Below are 18,577 nucleotides of genomic sequence, written 5' to 3' on the forward strand. Positions count from 1 at the left end.
CAAAGCTGAATGAAACACAGGCCCATGGGGGAAGAGGGATCAAAGGTGGGTCTTGACAGATGGCCAGAACTGAGATCGATTTGTTCTTCCATTCAGCCAGCCCTCACGGATCCACTAGCCGCACTAGGGTGGGAGCACTGGGCCAGGCAACGGGAGGCAGCAGACTCTGCGAGAGTAATGGCCTGGAGAGGGAGCTGTGCGGTGTCACAGCGGGGCACGGCGGCCAGGCCACGAGGGGGAGTGACACCAGTGTCTTCTGTTCACAGGCCTGTTCACCATAGAATATCCGGTAAAGGAAGAGGCAGAAGTCACTCGGACCAGATTAAGGTCCGGGCCCTATCCCGAGCACGCCACCAAGCTGAGTTTATACACAGGAGAAATCCTTTTATTACAGTCTCAGTCAGCCCGACCCGAATCCTCAATTGGAGAGTCTTCGAAGGAGGAGCCTGTGTTGGCTCCTGTGAACCCCACTCGGAAGAAGCCCATCAAGGTCCAGGCCAAGGCCACGGTCACACCCAGGTGGGCTTGGGCCTTCATTTCTTCCAGCTTCTGTGTGTCAGATGCTGAGATGGGTAGTAAACACGCTATGGTGAACAAAACAGATGAGGCCCCCTCCCTCTTGGAGTTGAAATTTTAGGGGTGGGGAAAGATAGAAGATAAACATGTGAACAGCTGAACTATTTCAGTTAGGGATAAGGCTGGGATGAAAGTAGACCGGGGAAATGGGTTGGAGCCGAGGCTGGCAAACCACGGTCAGGGGCCAAATCTGGCCCCACTGCCTGCCTTTTTTATGGGAGAGCTAAAAGTCGTTTTTACCTTTTTATTTTTTAAAATAAATTTATTTATTTATTTATTTATTTTTGGCTGCATTGGGTCTTCATTGCTGTGCGCGGGCTTTCTCTGGTTGCGAGCGGGGGCTGCTCTTCATTGCGGTGAGTGGGCTTCTCATTGTGGTGGCTTCTCTTGTTGTGGAGCACGGGCTCTAGGCACGTGGGCTTCATTAGTTGTGGCACACGGGCTCAGTAGTTCTGGCTCACGGGCTTTAGAGCGCAGGCTCAGTAGTTGTGGCTCGCGGGCTCTAGAGCGCAGGCTCAGTAGTTGTGGCTCGCGGGCTTTAGAGCGCAGGCTCAGTAGTTGTGGCTCGCGGGCTCTAGAGCGCAGGCTCAGTAGTTGTGGCGCACGGGCTTAGTTGCTCCGTGGCATGCGGGATCTTCCCGGACCAGAGCTCGAACCCGTGTCCACTGCATTGGCAGGCAGATTCTTAACCACTGCGCCACCAGGGAAGCCCATTTTTATGTTTTTAAATGCTTGGGAGGAAGAAAATCAAAAGACGAGTTTTTCGTGACATGTGAAATGATATGAAATTCAAATTCAGGATCCATAAGTAATGTTTTAATTGGGGCACAACCATGCCCACTCATTTACATGTTGTCTGTAGCTGCTTTCCTGCTAAGATGGAAATTTTGAGTCATTGTGACCAAGACCACCTGACCTGCAAAGACTAGAGTTTTTACTGTCTGGCCCTTTGTAGAAAATGCTGACTGACCCCAGGCACGGAGAGTGACTGGAAAGTAGGGTGGGATGTGGTACACTAGGTAGACAGTCGGGGAAGCAGTTCTGAAGAGATATTTTAATGGAGGGCTGAAGGATTAGAAATAGGCACAAAGAAGGATCAGGAAGGAACATCAGGCAGAGGACAGAACAAGTACAAATACCTTGAGATAAGAACAAGTTCGGTATGTGTGAGGGAAAGTGAGAAGACCAGTATGGAGCACTGTGAGGAAGGGGGAAGAGGGATGCAAATTGAGGACAGAAAGGTAGGCAGGAGCTGGATCAAGTAGCCTTGTGAGTGTTATAGAGGAAACCGTTCTGTACCTGCAAGGCAGGAAGTGACATCATCTGATTCATGAGGCTTTTAGAAAACCGAAAAAAATGATAAGATATATATCTCTTGTGTTTTAACTTAAAAAATTTTATAAAATATAGAAAAATGAACAAATCCTAAGTCTATATAGCTCAACATGTATCACAAAGTGAACATACCCTATAGGCCCCAAGAAACAGAACATTATCAGCTCCTTAGAAGTTCTCTTTTGTCCCCTCCCTATCAATAATCCCACCGTCCTCCCCAACAGGATGATTTCTCACATCATAGATTTATATATTTTTAAACTATTTAAATAGAACTCTTCAGTATGTATTCTTTGATGTCTGGCCTCTTTTGCTCAATGTTACAATGTGAGATTTATCCATGTTGCTGCGTGTGGCAGAACCACTGCTCATTTTCATTGCTATGTAATAAACTATTGTAAGACTACACTAAAAATTTTATGCATTCTAATGTTGGTGGATATTTGGGTTGGTTACAATTTTGGTAATGACAGACTGTGCTGGTTTTTGTATATGTCCTTATTTCTGGTTGGGATATGCCTGGATGTGAAATTGCTGTCATAGAGTATGTGTATGTTATGCTAGATCCTGTAGTTCTGGTGAGACTACGTTTTCCAAATGGTGGTTTCAAGTTCCACTCCCACCAACAGTGTATGAGCATTCCAGTTGCTCCAAATCCTCACAATGCTTGATATTGTCCATCGTTTTAATTACAGCCATTCTATAATGATGAAATATTTTTTGATTTGCATTGCCCTGGTGACTACAGAGGTTGAGCACCTTTTCAATTGTTCATTGACCTTTTTGGATATTCTCTTTTGCAAAGTGCCTGTTGAGTCCTCTCATCCATTTTTCTACTGGTTGTTTGTCTTTTCTTGATTTATATTTTGGAGTTCTTTGTTGTGGATACAAGACTTTTGTCAGTTATACATGTTGCAAATGATTCTCCCACTCCTACTCTGGCAGTGGTATCTATTGATGCACAGAAGTTGCTAAGTTTAATGTCCAGTTTTCAGTCTTTGTGTTTGTAATTAGTTATTTGTAACCTATTTAAGAACTTTCTCTACTCAGACAACATGATGGTATTCTCCAAAGTTGCCTCCTGTTAGTTTTTTCTTTTAACTTTTGCATTTATATCCATCCTCCACCTGCAAATGATTTCTGTGTATGACATGAAGTAGGGGCCAAGTTTTATTTTCCCCCACATATATACTGAACTGATCCAGCATCACCTATTGAGACGATTGTAATTTTCCCTCAGCTCTTTGGTGCAAACTCTGTCATAAATCAAGGGGCTCTACATGCTTAAATCAAGGGTCGTTTTTCTGGAGTCCCTGTTTTGTTCCCTATTTGTTAAAACTTTTACCAACACCTAACAGTCTTAGTTATTATAGCTTTTTAAAAAAAAAAACTTTTAAAAATATTTATTTATTTATTTTGGCTGCACAAGGTCTTAGTTGCAGCATGCGGGATCTTTAATTGTGGCATGCAGACTTTCTTAGTTGCAGCATGTGGACTGTTAGTTGTGGCATGTGGACTGTTAGTTGTGGCATGCATGCGAGATATAGTTCCCCGGGCCCCCTGCATTGGGAATGTGGAGTCTTACCACTGGACCACCAGGAAAGACCCAGTTATTATAGCTTTATAATGAGTATTGATATACAGCGGAGTAAGTACTCAGTCTTTGTGTGATAAGCTGTTTTGCTATTCTTGGCCCTTTACATTTCCATATAATTTTAGAATCCTCCTGTAGATTTAAAACATTGTCCTGGGATTTCAATTTGATTCTTAATGTCTTTGTGATATTGGGGTATTTCAGTCCATGAATATGGTATATCTGTTTATTTGTTTATGTCTTCTCTAATCTCTCTGTAATATTTTGTGATTTTCAGCATAGAGGTCTTGTATGTCTTTCATTAGATTTATTCTATGATATTTTATAGTTTTGGTGCTCTTATAAATTATGTTTTAATTTAATTTTTCTATTTGTTGCTGGTTATAGAAAGGCAATTGATTTTGTTTTAGTTGAATTTATTTTTAAATTAATTACAGTAAACATTACTCTTTTTTGTGTAAAAGTCTATGAGTTTTGACAAATGCATAGAGTGGTGTAACCTCCACTGTAGCCAAGATACAGAACAGTTTCCCCACCAACTGAAAAAAAAGAAAGAAAGAAAGAAAGAAATTCCCTTATGCTACCCCTTTGTAGTCAAACTCTTCCCTCACCTGTAATTCCTAACAACCACTGATCTGTTCTCTGTAGCTATGGTTTTGCATTTCGCAGAATGTCATATAAATGAGATTATATTGTATATAGCCTTTTGAGTCTAGCTTCTTTCACGTGGCATAAGACATATGAGATTCATCCATGTTGTTGCATGTATCAATAGTTTCTTTTTTTTTTTAGTTAATTAATTTATTTATTTATTTTTGGCTGCGTTGGGTCTTTGTTGCCGCATGCAGGCTTTCCCTAGTTGTGGTGAGCGAGGGCTACTCTTCATTGCAGTGCGAGGGCTTCTCATTGTGGTGGCTTCTCTTGTTGCAGAGCACGGGCTCTAGGTACACGGACTTCAGTAGCTGTGGCACGTGGGCTAAGTAGTTGTGGCTCGTGGGCTCTAGAGCGCAGGCTCAGTAGTTGTGCCGCATGGGCTTAGCTGCTCCACGGCATGTGGGATCTTCCCGGACCAGGGCTTGAACCCATGTCCCCTGCACTGGCAGGTGGATTCTCAACCACTGCACCACCAGGAAAGCCCCTCAATGGTTTCTTTTTATTGCTGAATAGTATTCTGTTTCAGGGAGCCCCAACACCACCCCCACATTTAGAGATCTATTGATACTAGTACGCATGGGATTCAGCATATAGTTGTCTCATGGATAAGGTTTATTACAGTGAAAGGATACATGATAGGATGAGCAAGGGTAAAAGACACAGGTAGAATCTGGATAAATCCATATACAGACTTCGCCATGCGCTCTCCCTCCTGTAACGGGACACACCAAGCGTGCTTCCTTCTCTAGCAGTGAAAAATTGCAGTAACATGTGCGATGTTTCTGCCCAGGGGTGCCCATTAGCAACTCAGAGCCCAAGGTTTTTATTGGGTAGTAGTCATGTAGATACTCTCTGCCTAACAAATATCAAAGTTGCAGACTGCCAGAAGGAAAGCACGTGTTCAGCATAAATCACATTATTTATATAAACGGTGTACGCATAGTGTAGGAAATGGTTCAAGTGCCAAGTTCCCAGACGCCAGCCAGGGGCCAACCTTGTAGGCAGGTCCTTCTAAAGACAGCAGCTTCAGGCCTCCTATGTTAACTCTCTTCTGTATATATTATGTGACATAGGTGGGCAAAAATTTATTTATCCATTTACCCATTGAAAGACATTTAAATTGTCTTCAGTTTTTAGTGATTATTAATAAAACTGCTATAAATACTCAAGAACAGGTTTTTATGTGAGCACAGGTTTTCATTTCACTTAGGTAAATTCTTCAGAGTTGGATTGCTCGGTTGTATGTAAATGGTGTGCTTAACTTCATAAGAAACTGCCAAACTGTCTTCCCAAGTGGCTGTACCATTATACATTCCCATCAGTAATGTGTGAGGGTTCCAGTTGCTCCAAATATTTGTCAGTACTTGATATTGTCAGCTTTTTTTCCCTTAAATTTTAGCCATTCTAATATATGTGTAGTAATATTTCAATATCATTTTAATTTGCATTTGTCTAATTACTAATTATGTTGAACATCTTTTCATGGGCTTATTTACCATTCATATATTTTCTTTGGTGAAGTATCTGTTCAAATCTTTTCATATTTTTAAATTGGGTTATTTGTATTCTTATTGTTGAGTTTTGAGAGTTCCTTACTCTGGATATAAGTACTTTATCAGAAATGGGACTTTGAAATGTTTTTTCCCAGTCTGTGGCTTCATTTTTCATTCTCTTAGTAGTGTTTTTGTGGAGCAAAGTTTATTTTGGTGCTGTCCAGTTTATCTTTTTTTTTTCTTTTCTGTATTGTGCTTTTGGTGTCATGTCTAAAAACTCTTTGCCTAACCCAGTGGTTCTCAACAGAGATGATTTTGACCCCCAAGGGACATTTGAAAATGTCTGGAGACATTTTTAACTGTTATGACTGGGGAGGGGATGCTACTGCTATCTAGTGGGTAGAGGTCAGAGATGCTGCTAAACATCCTGCAATGAACAAAATGATCCCCCCCCAGCACACACACACACAAGAAAGAATTATATGGTCCAAAATGTCAGTAGTACCAGTTGAGAAACTCTGGCCTAACCCAATGTCACAGAAGTTTTCTTCTAAAAGTTTTATATTTTTATGTTTCACATTTATGTCTGGGATCCATTCTGAGTTAATTTTTGTATAAGGTACGAAGTGTGGGTTGAAGTTTATTTATTTATTTATTTTGCATATGTATATCCAATTGTTCCAGCAGCATTTGGGGAAAAGATATCCTTTTCTCTATTAAGTTGCCTTTGCACCTTTATAAAAAGTCAATTGCCCATATTTGTGTAGGTCTCTTTCTGGACTCCCTATTTTGTTAATATGGTGAATTACATTGATTTCAAATGCTGAACCAGCCTTGCATTCCTGGAATGAACTCCACTTGGTCATACGTATTATTCCTTTTCTCTGTTGCTAGATTCAGTTTACTAATATTTTGTTGAGATTTTTTACATCCTTAGTCATGAGGGTTATTGGTCTATAGTGTTTTTTCTTGCAATGTTCTTGTCTGGTTTATTAGTGTAATGTTGGACTTAAAAGTTTCTTGGGAAGTAGTCCCTCCTCTTCTACTTTGTTTTGAATTGGTATTATTTTTTTCCTGAAATGTTTAGTAAAATTGACCAGTGAAGTGGTCTTGCCTGGAGTTTCCTTTGGTGGAAAGCTGTTTAAAATCAAACTTAATTACTTTAATAAATACAGGACTGTTCAGGTCATCTATTTTTCGTGAGTGAATTTTGATAGTTTGTGTTTTTAAAAGAATTGACCTATTTCATCTAAGTTATTGAATTTATGTGCACAGAATTGTCTATAGTATTCCCTTATCATCTTTTTAATGTCTGTAGGGTCTTTTTTTTTTTTAAACTTACCATCTTCACTATATTTAAGTGTACAGTTCAGTGGCATTAAGTACATTCACATTGTGCAACCATCACCACCATCCACCTCCAAAACGTTTTTCTTTTTTTTTTTTCACACACACACACTGTATTTTATTTGTACAAGAGATAAATAAACTGATACCAAGCATTGTAAATGGATGACCACAACAAAAGCAACAATGATTGCAATTACCAAACACGAAACACACTCATACTATGTCATAATATTGACATTCAGTCCAGTAATCCTCCACTGTAACAGCCTCTTTACTTTGCAGTGAAAATTGATTTGTATATTTTTTGCCTCTGAGTCCTTGTGGGATTTTTTTTTATTCAAACAGAAAGTCACAAAAATTATAATCATCCTCATCAGTTCACTCAGTCCCATGTAATTAATTTTTTTTATCTTGATCTTTTGTTAGCACTGTTATGAATTCATCAGTTTTCCATTAGAGTTCTGAAAATGCTTATTCATTCATTTCAGCAGTATAGTCAGTTACCAGAAACCTGTACTTGTCAGAGTCTTTTCCATGAATTCCTTGAAGATGAAACCCTTTTATAGGAACATTTTTGCATAAGCATCAGAGTACACCCAGAACTGTCTGTAAATGACAAAAGACTTAAAAATGACCATGGTTAAAGATTTGATGAAAGTTCATAATAATGCATTTGACAAGGAAATTTAGTTATTTCTGAGATATACATTTTAAAGTAATAACTAGAATTATGACTTATAACATTATACCAGAACATATAAGATTTTTAGAAATTTCATGTAATGTCTGAAACATTTATATTAACATATTTCCATACAAATAACCCAAAGAAAGTTTAGTATTAGTTGTGTTTTTTTGGTTGTTTGTTTGTTTATACTGCACATTCTTATTAGGCATCAATTTTATACACATCAGTGTATACATGTCAATCCCAATCGCCCAATTCAGCACACCACCATCCCCACCCCACAACGGTTTTCCCCCCTTGGTGTCCATACGTTTGTTCTCTACATCTGTGTCTGAACTTCTGCCCTGAAAACCGGTTCATCTGTACCATTTTTCTAGGTTCCACATACATGCATTAATATACGATATTTGTTTTTCTCTTTCTGACTTACTTCACTCTGTATGACAGGCTCTAGATCCATCCACGTCTCAACAAATGACTCAATTTCGTTCCTTTTTATGGCTGAGTAATATTCCATTGTATATATGTACCACATCTTCTTTATCCATTCGTCTGTCGATGGGCATTTAGGTTGCTTCCATGACCTGGCTATTGTAAATAGTGCTGCAATGAACATTGGGGTGCATGTGTCTTTTTGAATTATGGTTTTCTCTGGGTATATGCCCAGTAGTGGGATTGCTGTATCATATGGTAATTCTATTTTTAGTTTTTTAAGGAACCTCCATACTGTTCTCCATAGTGGCTGGATCAATTTACATTCCCACCAACAGTGCAAGAGGGTTCCCTCTTCTCCACACCCTCTCCAGCATTTGTTGTTTGTAGATCTTCTGATGATGCCCATTCTAACTGGTGTGAGGTGATACCTCATTGTAGTTTTGACTTGCGTTTCTCTAATAATTAGTGATGTTGAGAAGCTTTTCATGTGCTTCGTGGCCGTCTGTATGTCTTCTTTGGAGAAATGTCTATTTAGGTCTTCGGCCCATTTTTGGATTGGGTTGTTTGTTTCTTTAATATTGAGCTGCATGAGCTGTTTATATATTTTGGAGATTAATCCTTTGTCCGTTGATTCTTTTGCAAATATTTTCTCCCATTCTGAGGGTTGTCTTTTTATCTTGTTTATGGTTTCCTTTGCTGTGCAAAAGCTTTGAGGTTTCATTAGGTCCCATTTGTTTATTTTTGTTTTTATTTCCATTACTCCAGGAGGTGGATCAAAAAAGATCTTGCTGTGATTTATGTCAAAGAGTGTTCTTCCTATGTTTTCCTCTAAGAGTTTTATAGTGTCCGGTCTTACATTTAGGTCTCGAATCCATTTTGAGTTTATTTTTGTGTATGGTGTTAGGGAGTGTTCTAATTTCATTCTTTTACATGTAGCTGTCCAGTTTTCCCAGCACCACTTATTGAAGAGACTGTCTTTTCTCCATTGTATATCTTTGCCTCCTTTGTCATAGATTAGTTGACCATAGGTGCGTGGGTTTATCTCTGGGCTTTCTATCTTGTTCCATTGATCTGTGTTTCTGTTTTTGTGCCAGTGCCATATTGTCTTGATTACTGTAGCTTTGTACTATTGTCTGAAGTCAGGGAGTCTGATTCCTCCAGCTCCATTTTTTTCCCTCAAGACTACTTTGGCTATTCGAGGTCTTTTGTGTCTCCATACAAATTTTAAGATGATTTGTTCTAATTCCATAAAAAATGCCATTGGTAATTTGACATGGATTGCATTGAATCTGTAGATTGCTTATAGTCATTTTAGTAGTAGTTAGGAGTAGTCTCAGGGCCCTATTTAGGGACACTGTCAGTGCCTGAGTTAGGAGTAGTGTCAGGGCCTTAGTTAGGGACAGTGTCTGTGCCTGAGTTGGGAGTAGTGTCAGGGCCTTAGTTAGGATCTGTGTCAGTCCCTGAGTTAGGAGTAGTATCAGGGCCTTAGTTAAGGACAGTGTCAGGGCCTGAGTTAAGAGTAATGTCAAGGCCTTAGTTAGGGAGAATGTCAGGGCCTGAGTTAGGAGTAGTGTTGGAGTAGTTTAGTAGGTAGGAGTAGTTTAATAGGTAGTTAGGAGTAGTTTAGTAGGTAGTATAGTCATTTTCACAGTATTGATTCTTCCAATCCAAGAACATGGTATATCTCTCCATCTGTTGGTATCATCTTTAATTTCTTTCATCAGTGTCTTATAGTTTTCTGCATACAGGTCTTTTGTCTCCCTAGGTAGGTTTATTCCTAGGTATTTTATTCTTTTTGTTGCAATGGTAAATGGGAGTGTTTCCATAATTTCTCTTTCAGATTTTTCATCATTAGTGTATAGGAATGCAAGAGATTTCTGTGCATTAATTTTGTATCCTGCAACTTTACCAAATTTATTGATTAGCTCTAGTAGTTTTCTGGTGACATTTTTAGGATTCTCTATGTATAGTATCATGTCATCTGCAAACGGTGACAGTTTTACTTCTTCTTTTCCAATTTGTATTCCTTTTATTTCTTTTTCTTCTCTGATTACCGTGGCTAGGACTTCCAAAACTATGTTGAATAATAGTGGTGAGAGTGGACATCCTTGTCTCGTTCCTGATCTTAGAGGAAATGCTTTCAGTTTTTCACCATTGAGAATGATGTTTGCTGTGGGTTTGTTGTATATGGCCTTTATTATGTTGAGGTAGGTTCCCTCTATGCCCACTTTCTGGAGAGTTTTTATCATAAATGGGTGTTGAATTTTGTGAAAAGCTTTTTCTGCAGCTATTGAGATGATCATATGGTTTTTATTCTTCAATTTGTTAATAATGGTGTATCACATTGATTGATTTGCATATATTGAAGAATCCTTGCATCCCTGGGATAAATCCCACTTGATCGTGGTGTATGATCCTTTTAATGTGTTGTTGGATTCTGTTTGCTAGTATTTTGTTGAGGATTTTTGCATCTATATTCATCAGTGATATTGGTCTGTAATTTTCTTTTTTTGTAGTATCTTTGTCTGGTTTTGGTATCAGGGTGATGGTGGCCTCATAGAATGAGTTTGGGAGTGTTCCTTCCTCTGCAATATTTTGGAAGAGTTTGAGAAGGATGGGTGTTAGCTCTTCTCTAAATGTTTGATAGAATTCACCTGTGAAGCCATCTGGTCCTGGACTTTTGTTTGTTGGAAGATTTTTAATCACAGTTTCAATTTCATTACTTGTGATTGGTCTGTTCATATTTTCTATTTCTTCCTGGTTCAGTCTTGGAAGGCCCATTTCTTCCAGGTTTTCCATTTTATTGGCATAGAGTTGCTTGTAGTAGTCTCTTAGGATGCTTTGTATTTCTGCAGTGTCTGTTATAACTTCTCCTTTTCCATTTCTAATTTTATTGATTTGAGTCCTCTCCCTCTTTTTCTTGATGAGTCTGGCTAATGGCTTATCAATTTTGTTTATCTTCTCAAAGAACCAGCTTTTTGTTTTATTGATCTTTGCTATTGTTTTCTTTGTTTCTACTTCATTTATTTCTGCTCTGATCTTTATGATTTCTTTCCTTCTGCTAACTTTGGGTTTTGTTTGTTCTTCTTTCTCTAGTTCCTTTAGGTGTAAGGTTAGATTGTTTACTTGAGACTTTTCTTGTTTCTTGAGGTAGGCTTGTATAGCTATAAACCTCCCTCTTAGAACTGCTTTTGCTGCATCCCATAGGTTTTGGATCGTCGTGTGTTCATTGTCATTTGTCTCTAGGTATTTTTTGATTTCCTCTTTGATTTCTTCAATGATCTCTTGGTTATTTAGTAACGTATTGTTTAACCTCCATGCGTTTGTGTTTTTTACGTTTTTTTCCCTGTAATTCATTTCTAATCTCATAGCGTTGTGGTCAGAAAAGATGCTTGATATGATTTCAATTTTCTTAAATTTACTGAGGCTTGATTTGTGACCCAAGATGTGATCTATCCTGGAGAATGTTCCGTGCACACTTGAGAAGAAAGTGTAGTCTGCTGTTTTTGGATGGAATGTCCTATAAATATCAATTAAATCTATCTGGTCTATTGTGTCATTTAAAGCTTGTGTTTCCTTATTAATTTTCTGTTTGGATGATCTGTCCATTGGTGTAAGTGAGGTGTTAAAGTCCCCCACTATGATTGTGTTACTGTCGATTTCCTCTTTTATAGCTGTTAGCAGTTGCCTTATGTATTGAGGTGCTCCTATGTTGGGTGCATATATATTTATCATTGTTATATCTTCTTCTTGGATTGATCCCTTGATCATTATGTAGTGTCCTTCCTTGTCTCTTGTAACATTCTTTATTTTAAAGTCTATTTTATCTGATATGAGTATAGCTACTCCAGCTTTCTTTTGATTTCCATTTGCATGGAATATCTTTTTCCATCCCCTCACTTTCGGTCTGTATGTGTCCCTAGGTCTGAAGTGGGTCTCTTGTGACAGCATATATATGGGTCTTATTTTTGTATCCATTCAGCAAGCCTGTGTCTTTTGGTTGGAGCATTTAATCCATTCATGTTTAAGGTAATTATCGATATGTATGTTCCTGTGACCATTTTCTTAATTGTTTTGGGTTTGTTTTTGTAGGTCCTTTTCTTCTCTTGTGTTTCCCACTTAGAGAAGTTCCTTTAGCATTTGTTGTAGAGCTGGTTTGGTGGTGCTGAATTCTCTTAGCTTTTGCTTGTCTTTAAAGCTTTTGATTTCTCCATCGAATCTGAATGAGATCCTTGCCGGGTAGAGTAATCTTGGTTGTAGGCTCTTCCCTTTCATCACTTTAAGTATATCATGCCACTCCCTTCTGGCTTAGAGTTTCTGCTGAGAAATCAGCTGCTAACCTTATGGGAGTTCCCTTGTATGTTATTTGTCAGTTTTCCCTTGCTGCTTTCAATAATTTTTGTTTGTCTTTAATTTTTGCCACTTTGATTACTATGTGTCTCGGCGTGTTTCTCCTTGGGTTTATCCTGTATGGGACTCGCTGCGCTTCCTGGACTTGGGTGGCCATTTCCTTTCCCTTGTTAGGGAAGTTTTCGACTATAATCTCTTCAAATATTTTCTTGGGTCCTTTCTCTCTCTCTTCTCCTTCTGGGACCCCTATAATGTGAATGTTGTTGCATTTAATGTTGTCCCAGAGGTCTCTTAGGCTGTCTTCATTTCTTTTCATTCTTTTTTCTTTAATCTGTTCCCCAGCAGTGAATTCCACCATTCTGTCTTCCAGGTCACTTATCCGTTCTTCTGCCTCAGTTATTCTGCTATTGATTCCTTCTAGTGTAGTTTTCATTTCAGTTATTATATTGTTCATCTCTGTTTGTTTGTTCTTCAATTCTTCTAGGGCTTTGTTAAACATTTCTTGCATCTTCTCGATCTTTGCCTCCATTCCGATCATCTTCACTATCATTATTCTGCATTCTTTTTCTGGAAGGCTGCCTATCTCCACTTCATTTAGTTGTTTTTCTGGGGTTTTATCTTGTTCCTTCATCTGGTACGTAGCCCTCTGCCTTTTCATCTTGTCTATCTTTCTGTGAATGTGGAGTTTTTGTCCCACAGGCTGTAGGATTGTAGTTCTTCTTGCTTCTGCTGTCTGTCCTCTGCTGGGTGAGGCTATCTAAGACGCTTGATGGGAGGGACTGGTGGTGGGTAGAGCTGACTGTTGCTCTGGTGGGCAGAGCTCAGTAAAACTTTAATCCACTTGACTGCTGATGGGTGGGGCTGGGTTCCCTCCCTCTTGGTTGTTTGGCCTGAGGCAACCCAACACTGGAGCCTACCTGGGCTCTTTGGTGGGGCTAATGGCAGACTCTGGGAGGGCTCACATCAAGGAGTACTTCCCACAACTTCTGCTGCCAGTGTCCTTGTCCCCACGGTTAGCCACAGCCACCCCCCGCCTCTGCAGGAGACCCTCCAACACTAGCAGGTAGGTCTGTTTCAGTCTCCCCTGGGGTCACTGCTCCTTCCCCTGGGTCCCAATGTGCACACTACTTTGTGTGTGCCCTCCAAGAGTGGAGTCTCTGTTTCCCCCAGTCCTGTCAAAGTCCTGCCATTAATTCCCACTAGGCTTCAAAGTCTGATTCTCTAGGAATTCCTCCTCCCATTGCCGGACCCCCAGGTTGGGAAGCCTGGCGTGTGGCTCAGAACCTTCACACCAGTGGGTGGACTTCTGTGGTATAAGTGTTCTCCAGTCTGTGAGTCACCCACCCACCAGTTATGGGATTTGATTTTACTGTGATTGCGCCCCTCCTACCATCTTATTGTGGCTTCTCCTTTGTCTTTGGATGTGGGGTATCTTTTTTGGTGAGTTCCAGTGTCTTCCTGTTGATGATTGTCCAGCAACTAGTTGTGATTCTGGTGTGCTCGCAAGAGGGAGTGAGAGCAAGTCCTTCTACTCCACCATCTTGGTTCCTCCCCTCCTTCTTCTTTTTTTTTTTTTAAAGATTTATTATTTATTTATTTATTTATTTAATTTATTTTTGGCTGCATCGGATCTTAGTTGCAGCATGCAGGATCTTCCTTGAGGCATGCGAGATCTTTCATTGTGGCGCGCAGGCTTCTCTCTAGTTGAGGTGTGTGGGTTTTCTCTTCTTTAGTTGTGGTGTGCAAGCTCCAGGGTGTGTGGACTCTGTAGTTCGCGGCACGCTGCCTCTAGTTGAGGAATGCAAGCTCAGTAGTTTTGGCACGTGGGTTTAGTTACCCCACGGAATGTGGGATCTTAGTTCCCTGACCAGGGATCGAACCCGCGCCCCCTGCATTGGAAGGCAGATTCTTTACCACTGGACCACCAGGGAAGTCCCTGTCCATAGGGTCTTTAGTGATATTCCCTATTTTATTTATGATATTGGTAATTTATGTCTTCTCATTTTTATCTTGGTCAGTCTCGTTACAGTTTTATCAATTTTATTGATCTTTTCAAAAATCACTTTTTGGTTTCATTGATTTTTCTCTATTGTTTTTCTATTTTCAATTCCATTGATTTCTGCTCTTTATCTTCCTTCTGCTCGTTTTGTGTTTAATTTGCTCTTTTTCTAGTTCCTTAAGTTGTGAGCTTAGATTATTAGTTTGAGCCCTTATATTTTTAATGCATAAGTATTTAATTTTGTAAATTTCTCTCTAAGCACTGCTTTGCCTACACCCCACAAATTTTGGTATGTTGGATTTTCGTTTTTATTCAGTCTAAAATATTTTCTAATTTCCCTGTGTTTTACCTTTGACCCATGGTTGTTTGGAAGTCTGGTATTTAATTTCCAAATATTTGAGGATTTTCCGGATGCCTTTCTGTTATTGATTTTTGGTTTATTTCTGGTATAGTCTGAGAATGTATTTTGTTCGCTTTCCATTCTTTTAAATTAATTAAAGTTTGTTTTATGACCCCAAATATAATCTGTTTTGGTGAATGCTGTGTGTGCACTTGAAAAGAATATGTGTCTGTATTCATGGTCTTGATGGGTGGAGTCTTCAACAAATGTCAATGAAGTCAAATTGGTTGATATTACTGTAAAAGTCTTATACATCCTTGTTGATCTTCTGTCTTGTTCTGCTGAGTAGTAGGAATGGAATGTTGATGTCTCCAAATATAATTATGGATTTGTCTATTTTACCTTAATTCTATATCAGTTTTTTGCTTCATACATCTCGGAGCTATGTTGTTGGGTACAGCACATTTAACTCTTTTGTCATTATGTAACATCTCTCTTGATACCTGATAATTATGTTCTGAAGTCTACTTTGTCTAATGATAATATACCCACTTCAGCTTTCTTTTGATTAGTGTTTGCTTGATACAACTATTCCATTATTTTACTTTTTTTTTTTGATGTGGACCATTTTTAAACTCCTTATTGAATTTGTTACAATATTGCTTCTTTTTTTTTATGTTTTTGGTTTTTTGGCCACGAGGCATGTGGGATCTTAGCTCCCCTACCAGGGATTGAACCCACACTCCCTGCATTAGAAGGCAAAGTCTTAACCACAGGACCGTCAGGGAAGTCCCCATTATTTTATTTTTAATCATCTATATCATTATATTTAAAGTGGGTTTCTTGTAAACAGCATATAATTAGGTCTTGGTTTTTTGTTTAGTCTGACACTGTCTTTTTTTTTTTTTTTTTTTTTTTTTTTTAATCTTTTGGCTGTGCTGTGCGGCATGTGGAATCTTAGTTCCCTGACCAGGGATCGAACCTGCACCCCTTGCATTGGAAGTGCAGTGTCTTAACCACTGGACTGCCAGGGAGGTCCCTGACACTGTCTTTTAATTGGCGTATTTAGACCATTTACATTTAATATAACTATTGATATAGTTTAAGTCTGCTATTTTATTATTTTTCTGTTTGTATCCTTTGCTTTTTTTATTTCTCTCTGTCCCCTTTCCTGCTTTCTTTTGTATTGTTTGAATATTTTTAGTATTCCAGTTTAATTTATCTATTGGCTTTTTGGCTATAGCTCTTTGTTTTTTAATTTTTTTTTAAAGGAACTCCTTTATTTATTTATTTATTTATTTATTTATTTATTTATTTATGGCTGTGTTGGGTCTTCGTTTCTGTGTGAGGGCTTTCTCTAGTTGTGGCAAGCGGGGGCCACTCCTCATTGCAGTGCGCGGGCCTCTCACTATCGCGGCCTCTCTTGTTGTGGAGCACAGGCTCCAGATGCGCAGGCTCATTAGTTGTGGCTCACGGGCCTAGTTGCTCCGCGGCATGTGGGATCTTCCCAGACCAGGGCTCGAACCCACGTCCCCTGCATTGGCAGGCAGACTCTCAACCACTGCGCCACCAAGGAAGCCCCTGTTTTTTAATTTTTATGTTATTGTTTGCCTTAGCATATACGTTCTATTCAATACATGCCTTACTTTTCACAGTATGTTTAGGCCTAATAGTTACCATTTCAAGGGAAATGTAGAAGCCTTACAATCATAAGTCTCTTTACCCTCCTTCCTTTCTATTATCATATGTATTACATGTACATATATTTAAACTCTTCAACAACATCATAATATTTGCTTTCAACAGTCAAACACATTTTAAAGCACTTAAGAAAAAATACATAGTGTATTATGTAATTTGTTATTTGTCATTTCTGTTGCTCTTCTTTAATTCCTGAAGTTCTGAGTTTTCCTTTGTTTGCAGCATTTCATGATCTGTGGCTTTCATTAGTTTTGGAAAATTCTCAGCCATTAATTCATGAGATATTCACTCTATCCTTTTTCCCTTCTCTCCCTTCTTCCTTCCCCTCTTTTCCTCCTCCTTTTCCTCTCTTCTGCATCTGGCACTCCAAGTATGTTTATGTTATACCTTTTCAGTGAGTTCCATGCATCTTTTTCTCTCGAGTCTATATTTTCCATCCTTTGTACTTTAGTCTATATTCTACTGACCTGACTTTCAGTTTACTAATATTCTTGTTAACTGTGTCTAATATGCTGATAAAACTTATCCCTTGAGTTCTTGATTTCATTTATTCTATTTTTAAATTCTAGAATGTCTAATTGATTCTTTTAGAATTTTATCCTCTGCTGAAATTCTTCATCTTATCTCCTGTTTTCTTGTATATATTAATCATGGCTACTTTGATGTCTGTGTCAGATATCTCCAATATCTATATCCCTGTAGATGTTTCTCATAGTTTTCAGTTAGTCCTTGACTTTTAAAGTATTTGATGTTTTGTGCATGCCACACATTGTATATGAAAAAGTATAGAGATAATTTGAGGCTCTGGATGATGTAATGTTCCTTAAGATAAGATTTACCTTTGTTTTCAACTGTCAGCTTGGCTGTGGCCAGACCACCCTCATCCAGACAGGAACTGAAACTGTGCTTTGGTCTTTGTTAGGGCTTGTCTATTTCTGTTTCACCTTCACTCTTCAGGATTGTTATCAGGGCCATCTTCTTCAATGGGCCCTGAACTCCCACTTTTCTCCCTTTAGCCATGAGCATGTCAGGAGCTCTGCTCAGTTGCTCAGCCTGTCATCCCCAGGTTTCATTTTCAGAATCAGTATTTGCTGAGAGGGATAAAGCTGTCTTAAAGGTCACATTCATCTTCTTGGTTTCCCTCTTCTTCCAGATCCTGACCCTGCAATTTCTCATTGACTTGTGAAGTCTCTAATGCATTTAAACAGTTTTTTAAAATATTTTTTGTTGAGCTTTTCTCATTTTTCTCAGAAGGAAGATTGGTCTAAAAGACACTAATTAGCCATTGTTGGAAGTGGAAACATTTCTTATTGCTCTGTGGGAAAATTATTTTAGGGTGGGAAGAGTGGAATCAAAGTAGTTAGGAGACGATTTTAGTAATCCTGATGACACTAACGTTGTGCTGTCAAGGGTAGTAGCAGAAATAATGAGAAAATTAGACATATTTCTAGTACATTTTGGAAGTAAAGCTAACAGAACTGACAGATGTGGGATAAGGGAGCTCTGCGATGGGCTGCTAGTCACAGTAACTTAGGCTCTAGGCTTTCAGCATTGCAGAGGTCACAGCTAGCAGATGGGAGGTGGTTCCAAATGTGTGGGCCTGTCTGAAGAGTAAAGTCAAGTTCAGCTGGGAAGGAGAACCTTGATGAGACCAGGCTGAAGAGGTTGGATCTGATGTGCAGGACAAATGGCTAAGTCCCAGACAGAGAAAGCAATGGGGAGGACCTTGTGACAGGAGCAGTGGCCTGTGATGGGAGATACGTGACCCCACAGGGAGGGAACTGGAGTAGTAAATACCCAACCTTATGCTCCTCCTCTCCTCCGATCTCCTGCTGGTGCCCCATTAGGAAAACCCAGCCTAGAATTTCTCAATGCCTGTGCAAGCGAATGCAAACGTACTTTATTTCTTCCTCTTTCTCTCTTCTTTTTTGCTTAAAAAATATCATATTAATAGCACTGTTCTGAACTTTGCTTTTTTTACTTAGTATATCTTGGAGATTATTCTGTGAATCAATTTCATCTTTTTTTTTTCCTCAGGATGGGTAATATCCATTGTATAGAT

General features: G+C 39.0%; 1 protein-coding gene across 1 annotated transcript in view; it reads left to right on the plus strand.

Annotated features, from left to right (window-relative positions):
- The window catches only part of C12H3orf20 (chromosome 12 C3orf20 homolog), a 77,378-nt gene that overhangs the window by 35,768 nt on the left and 23,033 nt on the right, over nt 1–18,577 (plus strand). The window contains exon 10 of the mRNA XM_068557977.1: nt 267–519. Coding sequence (XP_068414078.1) covers nt 267–519 — 253 coding nt within the window. The remainder of the gene's footprint in view (nt 1–266; nt 520–18,577) is intronic.

The sequence above is a fragment of the Eschrichtius robustus genome, chromosome 12, assembly GCF_028021215.1.
Source record: "Eschrichtius robustus isolate mEscRob2 chromosome 12, mEscRob2.pri, whole genome shotgun sequence".
Lineage (NCBI taxonomy): Eukaryota > Metazoa > Chordata > Mammalia > Artiodactyla > Eschrichtiidae > Eschrichtius > Eschrichtius robustus.